Here is a 14,924-nt window from a genome sequence, read left to right on the forward strand (position 1 = left end):
GGTTTGTTTTGATTCAATTAATTTAATTTCAACCCAATCCAATGTAGTTAATCAACAAGCATTTATTAAGCACTTATTATATGCCAGGGACTGTGCTAAATGCTGGTGATGTTAAGAAAAAGGAAAAAAGAAAACTTGTCCTTGTACTCAAGGAGTTTACACTCAAATGGGGGAGACAACAAATAGAAACCAGAAGACAGAAGATCCATGTAGAATAGGTGGGAGGTAATCTTAGAGGGGATGGCACTGGAAGCTTGTTGAGACCAGAAAAACACCCCAAAACCACCCTTGTGCTAAGATGTTCTAGTACCTAGAATCAGTTCTCTTCCACGGCTGGCTAAGAGGTTGCCTGAGAGGAGATAATGGGAGGTAGAGGTGGAGGTGGGGCTGGAGAGGTGGGGGTATGACTTGACTGGGGATGTTCTGAAATACCAGGCTCAGAAGTCTGAATTTGCACTGGGGAGTCAGTGAAAGGTTTTAGTGACATGTGATGAAAGGCATGCTTTTCTCATCTTTGTATCTCTCACAAACCTTAGCATAATGCCTTGCTTGCTGTATATTAGTTTCTCAACAAATATTTATTGAATACATTTTTCAGAAGAATATCTATTGAGAAAAAATATCTGAGACTAGGAAAAATGTGGGTGAAAAATTTGTCTAGTGGCAAAGAATGTCTGGGGGCCTGAAGACATTACTATTGTACAGGCTTGGTGGCAGTAAAGGCGTATTGTTAAATGGTCAATTGAATCTTGTGTGTAGTCTATTTATGGGAAACCATGTACCCCATTAATTCCAATGGGATACTGTCACAGCAGCCAGCTTGGCATTCTGGGACCTCCCTTGTGCTCCAGTGGAACATGTTTATGTACTCTAGACATTGGCTTTTCACGAAGGCTCTGATAGCTTGTGTAATCAATTCCCTTTCTTGCTGTCTTTTTATTAATGTGGCAAACTTCCACTGCTAATGCAGCCACATGATACATAGATATTGAGAAGACTGGATCAGGGTGCTAGGCTGATAAATTCTCATTGGAAGGGGCTTAGGAAATTGTATTTGGAAACCTGAAAGGAGCTGTCTAAAAACAGATGGTATCTGCCTGCTGTGGCAGCTGGGAATGTATTCTTTGTTTCTGAACCACGCTTCAGTTTCTTCTGACTCAGAGAAATGTGGTCAGTCTTTTCCAGGGACAAAGACCTGGGCATCTGGGCTAGGATGTGCCAGTCTCCTATCTGGCAGAGTCATGGGCCGATGCATTGGAATTTGCTTTCATCTCCAGCCCCAAGCTGGCAGGTGGGTGGCTGCGAGCCGAAGAATGCTAAGCATGTGAGGCACTTGTGCCCTGGAATTCTTTTTCTGCACAGAAACTATTGGAGTCTCAGGATTGTACTGAGCAAACAGCTCGGGTAGGAGAACCAAGGTGAAAAAGCAGAATCTGATTGCTGTGGGGCTTGGGATGATAACCCTATTTGGAGATGCTTGTTGCAAATGGCTCCAAAACAGGAGATGGAGAGTCTCTCCAAAGTTTGCAATGCAGTCAACAAAGATGATTGAGCACAGAGCAGCAGCAGCAGCAGCAGCAGCAGCAGCAGCAGTCAACTGTCCAATAGGAATAAAGTTTCTTAAGAACAGGGATGAATTGATTTTTGTTTATGTTTCTGTATGCCACTGCCTAACAGTGCCTGGCATATTATTAAATGCTTACTGATTGATTAGACTATCCTGTACCTTGGCACAACTGGCTAATTGCTTGACTTTCTCTAGTCTTTGAATCCCCAGAGCCTAGCACAGTACCTGGCACATAGTAGGTGCTTAATAAATGCTTAATGAATGCTTGACCTAGCCCACATCCAAGCCCAGCTGTCTAACTGCTTGACCTTTTTCCAATGAATGAGAATTCATTCAATTTATTCTGCAAATATATGTTGAAGGTCAACTGTTTGAGATGACAGGCCATCAATCTATGTCAAGGGAAGTAGGAATTAAGTAGCAGATTAGTAGAATGTAAGGTCTTTGAAAGCAAAAATTCTTTCCTATCTATATTTGTATCATCCGCAGCCCCAAGCTTTGTGCCTTACCCATAGCACATGCTTAGTAAAGTTTCAATGACTGAATGGCAGAATTGAGAAGCCTAGTGGTAGTCAGACAGATATAATGGGAAGCTATAGCATCCACACATCTGTCAATCCCGGGCTATAAAGAACCTCATGAGTTTTTTTTATTTCTAGTAACTCTTGTATAGCCAGATCTTGTTCCTGGCTGTGTTTGTGATGGAGCATGGAGTGGTGGTTGTTATGTGGCTAAAGTAGAAGTTCACTGAGAGAGAGGCACAGATAGAGAGATGCAGGGAGACATACATAGATAGGGAGCAAGAGAGGTGCTAGAGGAGGGAAGGAGAGAGAGGGAGGAGAAGAGTAGCTGGAGAAGGATGAGGAGAACAAAGAAAAGAAGGAGAAGCAAAAAGAGGAGAGCAAGGAGGAGGCAGAGGAAGAGGATGAAGAAGAAGAAGAAAGAAGAAGGAAGAAGAAGGCAAAGAAGAAGAAGGAGAAGAGAGGAGAGGCTAAGAGGGGATTAAGCAAGTATTGAATATGAACAAAGCAGGGCAAAGTGGATGGAATACTAGGGAGTGGGTGTGAGAGGAAGACAGTATAAGTATAGACCCTCTTTGTTTAGATTGAGTGTGAATGGAATTGTGAGTGTAAGAGGAGAATAGACTAGAAGGTGAGGGAGGGACCGGGCTCCCTGCTTGTGTAGCTAGGCAGAGAGATTGTTTGACCCTAGGCCCAAGGGCCAATTTCCACAGAACAGCAATGGTATTTTGGGAATTCTGATGACAAAACCTTGGCATATGTATACTGTCTGACTGGTACAATTCTGAGACTCCAATAGTTTCTGTGCAGAAAAAGAAAGTGCCCAGGGAATGAAGGGCAAATGAGTGGACTTAGAGCAAGTATGAAAACACGTGTGTGCAGGTCCATGCCAGAACGAATGAATGAATGAAGTTAATAAAGTGAGGCTGCATAATACCCAGGTCTTCTCAAAATAAAATTAATTTTAAGGTACTTTTAAAAAAGGTCTTCCATTTAGAAAATCATTCTATGGTCCGGGGCCTACGAAAGGGTAGACTGGAGGTGGGAGAAGCGAAAGAGTGGTGTTAGGAAATCAAAGACAAAATAAGAAGACTCCTTATTCCAAAAAGATCAGACATCACTGTGAGTCTGCTGATCAACTCAAAATGAATCTAATTTGGTATCTGGTTCATTCTGTCTTTCAGGATGGAGATGTTTGTTCCCTGATGGGTGCAGAGAGAGAACTGGTTCTTCCTCTTCTTGCCTATGCGTGTTCCCAGGACATATGTTCTGTCATGGGAGAGAATCCCCAGACACTGACACGCATTCATAAGTGAGGGGATCTGTAGGTCAAATGGTTAAATATGTCAATCATTCCTTCTCTCCTCCTTCCCCTCCCTTTCTAGGACTGGCCAAATGTGTCCTTTGGCACTGAGTCACATATGACTGATTGGAAGCATCCTGGGGCTTTATTGTTGCCAGGGTGTCCAAGTGCTGAGTGAATGCATGTAGTCATCCAGAATCAGTCAGGGAAGCTCTGGGCATGCCCTAACACACAGAACTATAAGGTTTGAAATATACATTACATATATCATTTCCTTTGATTTTCACAACAACTTTTTGAGTCTAGACAGATCATCAAGGGTTAGAGGTGGGATTCAAGCCCAAGTTTCTCATGACCCCAAGTCTAGTAGTCTTTCTACTATACCTGGGGCTCCCAAACCGGGGGCACATAAACCCTAGGAGATATAAGAATCTTATGTCAAGAGAGTATGAAGACTATTTGGTAAAACAGCATCAAAACAACAATATTACTTCTTGATTGCTTCTGATGGGCATATGGATGGCAGAGGTGTCAAATTAGCCCCTGGCTAATAACGGGCCAACAACACTCTTCAGTGCAGCCCAAACCAGATCAAAATATAATTGGAAAAATTTAACTAATAAATAAAAATGAAACAAAACAAAGATTATGCTAATATATGGTTTTCTAAGTCAATATGCATTCTAAGTCAATATGCTTACCTATGATTTAGAGGCCTCATTTCAATTTGAATTTGACACTATTGCTTTAGAATGTATTTCCTTTCATATTGACTATCCCCAGCACAGTGTCTAGTACACAGTAAGCACTTAATAAATAAATGCTTGTTGACTGATTGGCTGACTGAATAGGTGGTAAGAGAAGGTTTATTGAAAGTCAGGGGGCAAAGTGACCAACCAAGGTTGGGAACACCTCTAAAATGTAAATGTCCCTGGGAGGGGCTTCACTTTAAGCTGTTTCAGTCATCCACATTTCATGTAAATAAAGGATCTGTTGGCAAGTTTGGATGGTAGGGAGGAAGCATTGTAAGGGTATTGGCTGGTGAAGAGATGATACCAATATCTAGGTGGAGATAAAGGGCTTACCGAGTCAATCAATCAACATTTATTAAACACCTACTATGTGCCAAGCACAGTGCTAAGCACTGAGAATACAAAAAGAGGCAACAAAAGATGGTCCCTTCCCTCCAGGAGCTTATAATCTAATGAACTTTATCTACTTCATTGTTGGGCCGTTGGGTTGGTCCTGACCCTCTAGCTGCCTGTGGAGTATCTCCATTGATCCCGGTCACTATCTCTAGAGCTGGGAGTCTGGCGGCTAACGAGTATTCACAGGCTTCTTTGTCATTGTTTACCTTCACAGCATCCTGACTCCCTGTTCCTCTGTGCATTCCAGTCTGTATGGGGAGGGCTCCCCCGGCAGCTGTTAGGGCACAGGATGGCAACAAAACAGATTGCCAGATGCTGCCTGTGTCCTTGAGAGAACAGGACCCTCCCCCAGCCAGTAGCGATCTGGGCAGCTCTGAGAATCTTCCTTCTCACTACATTCGAGGAACAAAGCATATACAGAAGGTGCCTCTGTATCTTCTTTAGAAATTTAGAATTGATCTGCTTTACTCATTCCTACTTCATTCCTTGGGCTCAAAGTTGGAAAAGAAAGAGACTGCTGTTCTATCCCTTTCCTGGAAATACCAGAAATCTAGTTCCCATCTCAAGAAGAAAAGCCAATCTTTATCTCTTGTAAAGCACTTACAGCAGTGTCTGATGCACAGTAGGTGCTCAGTAAATGCTTGTTCCCTTTCCTCATCTTTCTACAAAAAACCGTTCAAAGCTCACCTTCTCTAGGAAGTTTTCCCTGGTGTATTTCATTCACTCCACTTTTCTGGACTGTTACAATAGCCTCCTAAATAGTCTCTTCATTTCTAGGCTCTTGCTTCTCTAATCCATCCCTCCTCCACCCAACTGCCAATATGATTTAAGAGGAAGAACATGTCAGTTATTCCCTGGCTCAAAAACCTTCAGTGGCTCCCTTTTGCCCCTAGGAAAAAAGAAAATAAAAAATAATACAAATTCCTTAGTCTGTCATTTAAGGTACTTTACAATCTGTTTTCAACCTGCCTTTCCAGCTTATTTCACAAGATTCCCCTCCAAACACTCCATGCTCTAGTCAAAGTGGACGATGTGCTTGCTATCCTCTCTCACGACTGTGTATTTGAACAAAATTTCCTCATACAAGGACTATAATACCTCCACATCTCTACCTAGTCATAGGATTCTAGTTCTAGAATGGAAGGGGTCATCTAGTGCAACTCTCTCATTTTACAGTTGAAGAAACTGACACTCAGAGAAGTTAAATGACTTAACCAAGGTCACAAAGTAGCAAAGTTGACATTGAAACTGAGGTGCAAGTATGGCTGCAAGTCTAGCACCCTTCCCTTCCCTCATCAAACTGTTTCGTGCTTCAAGGCCCAGTTCAGGTGGCAACTTCTCCATGGAATCTTCTGTGATCCTCTCCACCAATTAAAAGTAGTATGTCCAGGGGTGGGGAACCTGTGGCTTTGAGGCCACATATGGCCCTCTAGGTCCTCAAGTGTAGCCCTTTGACTGAATTCAAACTTGACAGAACAAATCTCCTTGATAAAAGAATTTGTTCTGTAAAATTTGGACTCAGTCAAAAGGTCGAATTCAAGGACCTAGAAGGCCACATGTGGCCTCAAGGCTGCAGGTTCCCCCCTGAATTATGCCTCTCCCAAAGACATTGAAAAAAAAGGGGGAGGACCTATTTGTACAAAAATATTTATAGCAGCTCTTTTTGTGGTGACTAAGAGTTGCAAATCGAAAGGATTCCCATAATTGGGGAGTGGCTAAATAAGTTGTGGTGTATGAATGTGAGGGAATATTATTGTGCTGTAAGAAATGACAAGCAGGATGATTTCAGAAAAACCTGGACAGATTTACATGAACTGACACAAAGTGAAGTGAGAAGAACCAAGAGAACATTGTACACAGTAACAGCAATATTGTTCAATGAAGAACTGTGAATGACTTAATTCTTCTCAGCAATATAATGATCCAAGAATCCCAAAGGACTAATGACGAAAGCATACTATCTGCCTCCAGAGAAAGAACTGATATTGTTTGAATACAGACTGAAGCATGCTATTTTCACCTTCCTTTCATAATTTTTCTTTTATTGAAGTATTCTTGTACAAAACGACTAATGAAAATGTTTTATATGATTGCACATTTATAACCTATATCTGATTGCTTACCATCTCAGGGAGGGGGAAAAGAGGGAGGCTAAAACAGGGAAGGGATAAAATTTGGAACTCAAAACTTTAAAAAAAATCCCAAATGTTAAAAATTGTTTTAACATGTAATAGGAGAAAAAATAAAATATTACACATTTAAAAAGGAATGCTAAAAAGAGTAATCTGTCTCCTCAAATTTTCTTATAGCTCTTTGCCTGTATCTCTCCCTCAGCTCTATCATACTCTACTTTATACCAAACATTTGTGTACATGCCATACCAGCTATTATAATGTAATCTCAAAAAAAAAAAAACAACCCAGAATGTAACCTCCTTGAGGGCAAGAACTATGTCATTTAAAATCTTATATCTCTCACTGACAACACAGTGCTTAAAATTTAGCAAGTTCTTCAGATCTGTTGGACATATGCAACAGAGTATAATTTGCACCACATACGTGCACAATATTTTGGCTCTGATCCTATCTTGCTTTCTGATTGTTATAAGGTCATCCTTATAAGGTGTGGGTTCAGATTCGCTGCCTGCTAGGCAGAAAGTTCCCCAAAGGCAGAGTCCAACTCTTTTATCTCTATTAACATTCTTTCCCTGTGGCTGATGTAGTGCTCAACATTCAATAGAGGTGCCAGGAAAAAATGAATGTCAGTGTCTCTCACTTCCTCTCTACCCTCTGTTAGGTCTCACTGGTTAACACTGACAAAGCTAGTAGCAGAGGGGAAATTTTTAGGCTATGTGTTTTTCTTGAAATCACAGAAGCAGAGAATCTCACAGCTGGAAGGGAGGCCATGCAGTACAATCCGTACTTGAACAACAATCCCGTCTACATCCCTGATATTTGGCTAACCAGCTTCAATTTGAAGATTCCCAGTGATAGAGTGCCTGGTTAGGAAGAGGCATGACCTAGGGTATAGAGAGAAAGGGGGTGGACTGAAGAATAGAGGCTCACATATGAGTTGGATTGTATCCCTTCCCAAACTCTCCATCAATGTTGCTAGGTATAATGGAGGATGGGGCAGACAGAACAGAGCACTTGTTTCTTGACTCTTGGGGTTTACTGGCAATAGTCCATATGCTAAGTGCATCTTTGGTTGAAACAGGTCCAGGGCATGCCCAATGAGAAGGGTCCCAGAGTCCTCTAAGAACCATAGGCTCTCAGACTTTGAGGGCTCCTCAAAGACCACTTGGTCCAATCCTCCTGAGTAATCATCCTCCACACAAAATCTCCAAAAAGAGGTCACCCTGTCTCTTCTTGCCAACCTCCACTTATAAAGAACATAACCACCTCCTGAAGCAGTTCATTTTGGACAATTCTGGAAAGTTTTTTTCTTATATGGAGCCTAAATCTACCTCTCTGTAACTTCCACCCACACATATGTGTGCACGTCATATACCAACTATTAGAATGTAATCTACCTGAAGGCAAGAACTGTGACATTTAAAATTTTATATCCCTCACTGAGAACACAGTGCCTGAAATTTAGCAGGTGCTTAATAACTGTTGAATAAATGGAACCAAGTAGAATTGGGCAGCTAGGTAGCTCAGTGGATAGTGTGCTAGGCCTGGGGTTAGGAAGACTCCTCTTCACAACTTCAAAACCAGCTTCAGACACCTACTAGCTGTGTGACCCTGGACAAGTCACTTAACCCTATTTGCCTCAGTTTCCTCATCTGTAAAATGAGGTGGAGAAGGAAATGGCCAACCACTCCAGTATCTTTGCCAAGAAAAGCCCAAATGGGGTCATGAAAAGTTGCACATGACTGAAATGACTGAACAACAACAATAATTTGCATCACATACTTGCACAATATTTTGTCCCAATTCTGTTCTCTGGAGTTAGAAACTATGTCTAATTCCTCTTTTAGATGGCAAGCCTTCCACTATTTGTAGATAGCTATTGTCTGCCACCCCACCCTCATCCCCCTTCTTGGTTTCTGCTTTCAGGGTAAGCATCCTTAGTTCTTTCCATTGATCTCACGTGGCAGGGTTGAGTCCTGTTACAATTGAACCGAATTGAAATCAACAAACATTTATTAAATATTGACTACATGCTATGTACTCTACTGGGGGTAAGAGATAAAAGGATATGTGAAGTTCATCTTAGGAGTCAGCATGGGTTAGTAGTGCTGGGTTTGGATTTGAGGGCTTGGGCTTTGTCACATCAAGTCAAGAAATATTTATTAAGCACCTACTGCGTACCAAGCACTATACTAAATACTAGGGATACAAAGAAAGGGGGAAAACCCAGTCCCTCTGGTCAAGGATCTCACATTGTAATGGGGGCTAACAACGATGTACAACTTATATGCACACACACATACACACACATGTTCAGGATAAATTGGAAATAATAAAGAGAGGAAAGGTACTAGCATTAAGCGAGACTGGGAAAGGCTTCTCATGGAAGGTTGGCTTTTAGCTGAGATTTGAAGGAGCAATAGAAGTGTGGCTTTCCTGTCACATGATGGATGTGGGACCTTAGGCAAATCACGTGGTTTTTTGGGCCTCAGAGTAGCCCCACCAGAAAAAAGGAAGGAGTTGACAAAGTACTCTCTAAGAGCCCCTCTAACTCTTAATCTATGGTTTTATGCAGTCCCCTTCCTCAGGGAACATAATTTTGAGTAGCAAGTGGGTAAGAAATAACATGACTATTCATTGTTCATTTCATCCATGTGTGGTTTGACATATGGGGTATGCTGGAACCAGCTTGTATTGGCTCATGAGAGCCTAACTGTTTAAATTTTCAGTGAGCACTTATACCTGCAAAATTGACAAACGCTATAAATCAGGGCTTGATGTGTTGTTTTGTTGATTTCTGAACTTCAGGAAGTGATGGAGAAAATATTAATAATGCAGATGAAACTTCAAAGTGTGCCCTGGGTTTTCAGAAAGCTAGGAATTAAATGTCTACTAGCACACCACTGTTTGTAAATGATCTTCATAGATAGTGGCTGTAGTCACTGCCCTGTATGTTGAATACTACAGATGTTACTGCTGGCTCCTTTAAGAGCTGGGAGTGGGGTTAGGATGCTCAATTCTAAAGAAATGAGATGATCTTACATGTGGGGATAATGAGAGGATGTTTGCAAAGAGCTTGGTAAATCCTAAAGCCTACATAAATTCTGACTGCTATCATCAGCCCAAAGTTATTGTTTTAGTACTTAATACAGTTATTATTAGCTAATAATATTAATTTCTTTTAAGGTCAGCACGTTCACTTTCATCCTGGTGGAGGATTCCCCATGGAGAAACTCCATCCACTGACACAGATTTCCTCTGTAACTCATGATCTTAGAACAAGAGTCCTTGACTTTTTTTCAGTCACCATTTCCTTTAGTTTTCAGTAAAAGTTCCCATATCAGAGGGAAGGGATCCAGAGTTTTTTCTGCTACTTGGAGGAGCATCACCCTTGCACTCCCTTTTCTTTGAGCTGGGGATAGGGTGGGAAGCCCCTGAAGGTCAGCCCAAAATTCTGTTCCTAATGCAGAGTGGTAAGATTGCCATGGCTGGAAAAGCTACAATCCACTTCAAATTCCGTTTAATCCAACAAGTCCTGACACACACTGGCCATGTGACTCTGAGTTTTAATGTCTCCACACCCCAGGAAAACTCTCTCATACTACATGTTGCAGAAGAGTTGCTGATGGAGAGGAATTCCTTACACTGATGAAATCACAGATCTGCATGAATATAGATGTATATGTAAATACACACATATGTACATGAATCTATATGTGTTTGTACACATGTGAGTAAGTATACATGGAAGACAGTATGGTATAGTGGCTAAATACTGGACCTTGAAACCAGGAAGACCTAGTTCAAGCCCTCTCTTTGACATATAATTCTATAATGACTGTGTGACTCTAAGCAAGTCATTTCATCTCTCAGTATTCTAGGCAACTCTCTAATACTATAAGTTGCCAAGAGGTGCCAACCTGTGCTGGTAGAAAGGGGTGGTGGTGTGCTTTTTATACCAGTGTACCATTGAAATCACAGGTCTACTCCCTTACCCTATCTAATGTAAATCTGAACTTCCTTGCTCCTCTATCATGCCCCCAGTAAACTTATCATTGGGAAATATTATCATCTTGCAAGATCCAGTCACACCCCATCATTACCTTCTGCCCCTCTGATTGGAGAATGGAACTGTAAAGTCCTCCATCAAAGGAGATGGAAGTGGATTAACATCTCCTCAGACATCTCATTTTCCACCTAGTTCACTCATTTTGGATTTCTTTGATTTTCTGACAGCAATAATTTTGGACTTCTTTAGCTTTCCCACCATGCTCCTGCAACTCCACCCCACCCCCAGCTTTTCAGTTTTCTTTGTGTACTGTCTTGCCTTTTTAGACTGTAAGCTTCTTGAGGGCAGGGCCCATATTTCTTGTTCATATTTGTATCCTCAGCATTTAGCCCAGTGCCTAGCATATAGTAGGCACTTAATAAATGCTTATTGACTATTGATTATTGACTAATGTTATATTTACATTACATATATATATACACAGTAAAACTTAAGTGACTTTAATCCAATTATATACTTAAAGATAGTTCAGAGCAAACTTTAAGAAACAGAATAAAAGAAACAAACAAAAAACCCTCTCAACATGCCTAGGTGTTTTTTCTCCTTCCATTATCCCTGCCCTTCTCTTAGGAGAGAGAATCTTGGCTCCTTTTATGAAGCTGCACAACCATGTCAGAATTTTCTCTTACCCATGTTAAATGGGTAAGAATGTCTGAGGGGGAAGCGAGCTCAGACAACATCTAAGGTCCATAGAAATGATTTGTCTAAGGTCATTCAGTCAGAACCAGGAATTCTACCAGAGTAGAATTTTCAAATATTTCTTGATTCAGGTTTCTTTATTCAGACTGACTTCTACCTGACAGACCTACCCTACCAGGGTAGGATCTAGGTTTCCCGATTCCCAGTCAGGTCCTCTTTCTACGATGATGAATTCCTTCCCAATTATCCAGTCCTGCTCAGGGTCAAAGCCCTGACCAAATGGACTGACCTTTCCTATTCTCTTGATCTCTTAGCTATTAGACAAAATAAATAATCAAAGATAGGAAAGAAACTGCAGCTTTCCCATGTTTATAGTTTTCACTTTCTAATCTAAGACTTTTCTTTCTTTCTTTTCCCCATGAGGAAGCTTCACATGGCCTCTTCATCAGGAAAGGGCAAGGTTCCCATGCCTCTTTTTTTTCCAATCAGAAGGAGGTATTATTCCATTCTTCTCTCTAGGAGATATTCTCCAGTCGGTAGAAGGCATTTATCTACTTTACTCTCTAGGAGAGTATAACATCTTTCCTTCTTTTGCTCAGGCCAAGACCTATCTGGTTACCTTACATTTCTGTACTATAACTAGAACTGCTTAACAGCTTTGATTAGCCGATTTTCCTTAGCAACATCTTAGCAACTGACTTCTTTACAAAGGGTTCCAGAAAGCTCAGAACGAGCACATCCCTAACAACAGAAGGAAACATTTTCAAAAGAAAATAAATAGCCAGTGAATTAAAGAGGAAATAAACAGATTTCATCACACTCCACTTTTAGAAGTTGGCAGGGTGGACCTGTCCTAGAGGGGAAACTTGCATTCACTCAGAGCCACATGGCAGGGATTGGATCTCCATTTTTTCCCATTGGCAGTGAAAGGGACTACTCCTAACTTAGGCCTTCTCCCTCTTCTCTCTTCAACTTGGAGTCTAACAGAGAAGGGGAAAACAACAACAACCATAAACATTTCACTGAATTTTGTTAGATTAACTCTCTATGGGGTGTTAAAGATCATTTAGTTCAATACCAGCATTTTACAAATGAAAAAGCTACATACAGCTCAGAGAGATTACATGATTTGTCCAAAGACACACAGCCTGTTAATGACAGAGTTGAGATTGCCACCCAAGTTACCTGTCTCCGAGTCTGGTCCTCTTTCCTCTATCTCAGAAAACACCAGTAGGCCCAGAAACACTGACCAGATGCACTAATGATCCAAGGACTTACCCTCTGCTCCTGTGTGGCCACAAAAGTCTGGAATCCTGGTGCCACACCAAAGCCCAGCTCCTGGACAAAGGGTGGCTCAGACTGACTGTGAATCTGAACTTTCACTCCAGCTTCAAAAGTTGTTTCCTCTGAAAGAAGAAACAGGAAAGGCAGAGTAGCAATTGATTAGCAGCAATTTTCCTCATGAAATCATGGGGTCAAACAGTCTGAAGGGACTCCCACCCCACCTCACTCATTTAGTCTATTTTTGTGCCTCGGTTTCCAAATCCATACTATGGAAATAACTTTGCAGCCTATGAGTCACTCATTAATCTCCATTTAGAACCCACTGGATAGCCTTCAGGGAATTAATTGCAAAGCTCCTTTAATGACCATAATCTTCTCTTAGAAATAAACATCATTTTTTTTAATGCCAGCATTCTACAGGTCTTGCTATATATAAATGGAAGGCATCAATCTCTGAAAAATTGGAAATGAATATTATACAGGAGGTAACAAGAGGTCCATTGAGGAGGTGTGAAGAGACTACAATGTACACTCAACAAGAAATTCCAAAGAAGAAAAGGAGCAAAAGTTGTCATCAAGAAAACGTATGCTAGGAAGAGAATGCATGAAAAAGAGGTAAGATGGGTTGGTCATGTGGCAAGGGTGGGAAATGCCAGGTGGGCATCCTCAGTCTGGGAATCAATAAACAATTAAGTGGTTACTCTATGCTAAGTGTAGGGGACACAGAGAAAGACAAAGGACAGCTCCCACAGTCTAATGGGATAGTCAACATGTAAATAACTATGTATAAACAAACCATACACAGGAAAAATTGGGAACAATCAATAGAGGAAAGGCATAAGAGTTAAGGGAGATTAGGAGAGCCTTTCTATAAATGATGAAGTTTTAGTTGGGCCTTGAAGGGGCAGAGAAGAGGAAGGAGAGCATTGCAGGTATGGGGCAATAGAGAAATGTTCAGAGTCCAGATGACAAGGTATGGGCCCTGGGGGAAACCCCCCCCAACTCTCCTAGAGTTTTCTCCTTTTCCTGCATGGTGAAGTCTTTGGCATTTGCCTCAGGCATCATCCCAGTAATCCTTTCAACTGGCCTTTCATTGTGGCTACTTTCATTGTGGCTATGCCCAGTCTCCCAATTCTGTTACCTCTGACCTAGCCCAACTTTTATTGTCTTATTACCTCCCGATGGCCCCAGCTACTTCCTCCCCTTGATCCTATCTAGACCCCTTTCTACCTCCCAGTCACTCCTATCAATATCCTCCCCAGACCCCTTCTCCCAGATCCATCCTTCAGTCACCCCAAACTACTGGGCTACTCCTAGATCTCTCCCACAGTCTTTCAGTATACAAGATCCGTCTTATCTCCACTGAGGTGCTCAGATTCTTTAAGAGTCTAGCCAAGGGCTCAGATTCTTAAAATCTAGCTAATGGCTGAGATTCACTCTAGCCCATTTGTCAACATGAGCATTACAAATGTTCAGATTTGTTAAGAGTCTGGCCAATATGGCGGGTCTTTAATAAACCTTGTCTTTGCTGAAAGCAGGCTTGGATTCATTCAGGCAGGACCCATGTGCTGCTATTTTGGGGTCCTAGCACCCCTAAACTTCAACACAGAGATAGTCATGTTGTTTAAGGAAGAGAAAGGAGGCCAGTGTTACTGGATCTCAGTGTATTTCTGTGTATATGGTGGGTGTTGCAATGTTTTAGAAGACTGGAAAGACATAGGTGGACAATTTATGAGGAGTTTTGAACTACAAACAGAGGATTTTATATTGACTCATCTTTTATAACAGACTCACCATGGTTCACATAACTAATTAGTTTCAAAGCAAGAATAGTAAGTTATATTAATTGTAGCAATATGCTAATTCTGGATCTCACATTGGTGTGGTGCTTTATAGTTTGCAAAAAGACGTCCCTCTATGTTATCTTACAGAATCTTCACAATGACCTTGGGAGGTAGGGAAAGTAACATACCCATTTTAAATATGGGGAAGCTGAGGCCAAGAGAAACTAAGTGACCTAGAAAATGCTTAATGGTCTGCCTTGCCACCCACTCACTCATGCCATAAAGAAGAATGATGGAAGGATAATAGAATCTTCAGGGAAAATAGCAGGGTGTGAGACAGGTAGGTGTAGGTGGTCTATTAATGGGAGAGCTTTTGTTTAGTATTCTCCACCCCCCCCACCCCTACCCAGGGTCAATGGCCTTTAAGAGGAAGTATTGGGAGAATATCAGCTGGCTCATTGTGCAAGGCAGGGC

General features: G+C 41.5%; 1 protein-coding gene across 1 annotated transcript in view; it reads right to left on the reverse strand.

The window, feature by feature from the left end:
- LOC114043283 (acid-sensing ion channel 2-like) overlaps nucleotides 1-14,924 on the reverse strand; it is a 354,478-nt gene that overhangs the window by 80,166 nt on the left and 259,388 nt on the right. Inside the window, exon 4 of the mRNA XM_027862355.1 lies at nucleotides 12,661-12,788. Within this exon, the coding sequence (XP_027718156.1) occupies nucleotides 12,661-12,788 (128 nt within the window). The remainder of the gene's footprint in view (nucleotides 1-12,660; nucleotides 12,789-14,924) is intronic.

This window comes from Vombatus ursinus, unplaced genomic scaffold (assembly GCF_900497805.2).
Source record: "Vombatus ursinus unplaced genomic scaffold, bare-nosed wombat genome assembly UNPS02014768.1, whole genome shotgun sequence".
Classification (NCBI taxonomy): domain Eukaryota; kingdom Metazoa; phylum Chordata; class Mammalia; order Diprotodontia; family Vombatidae; genus Vombatus; species Vombatus ursinus.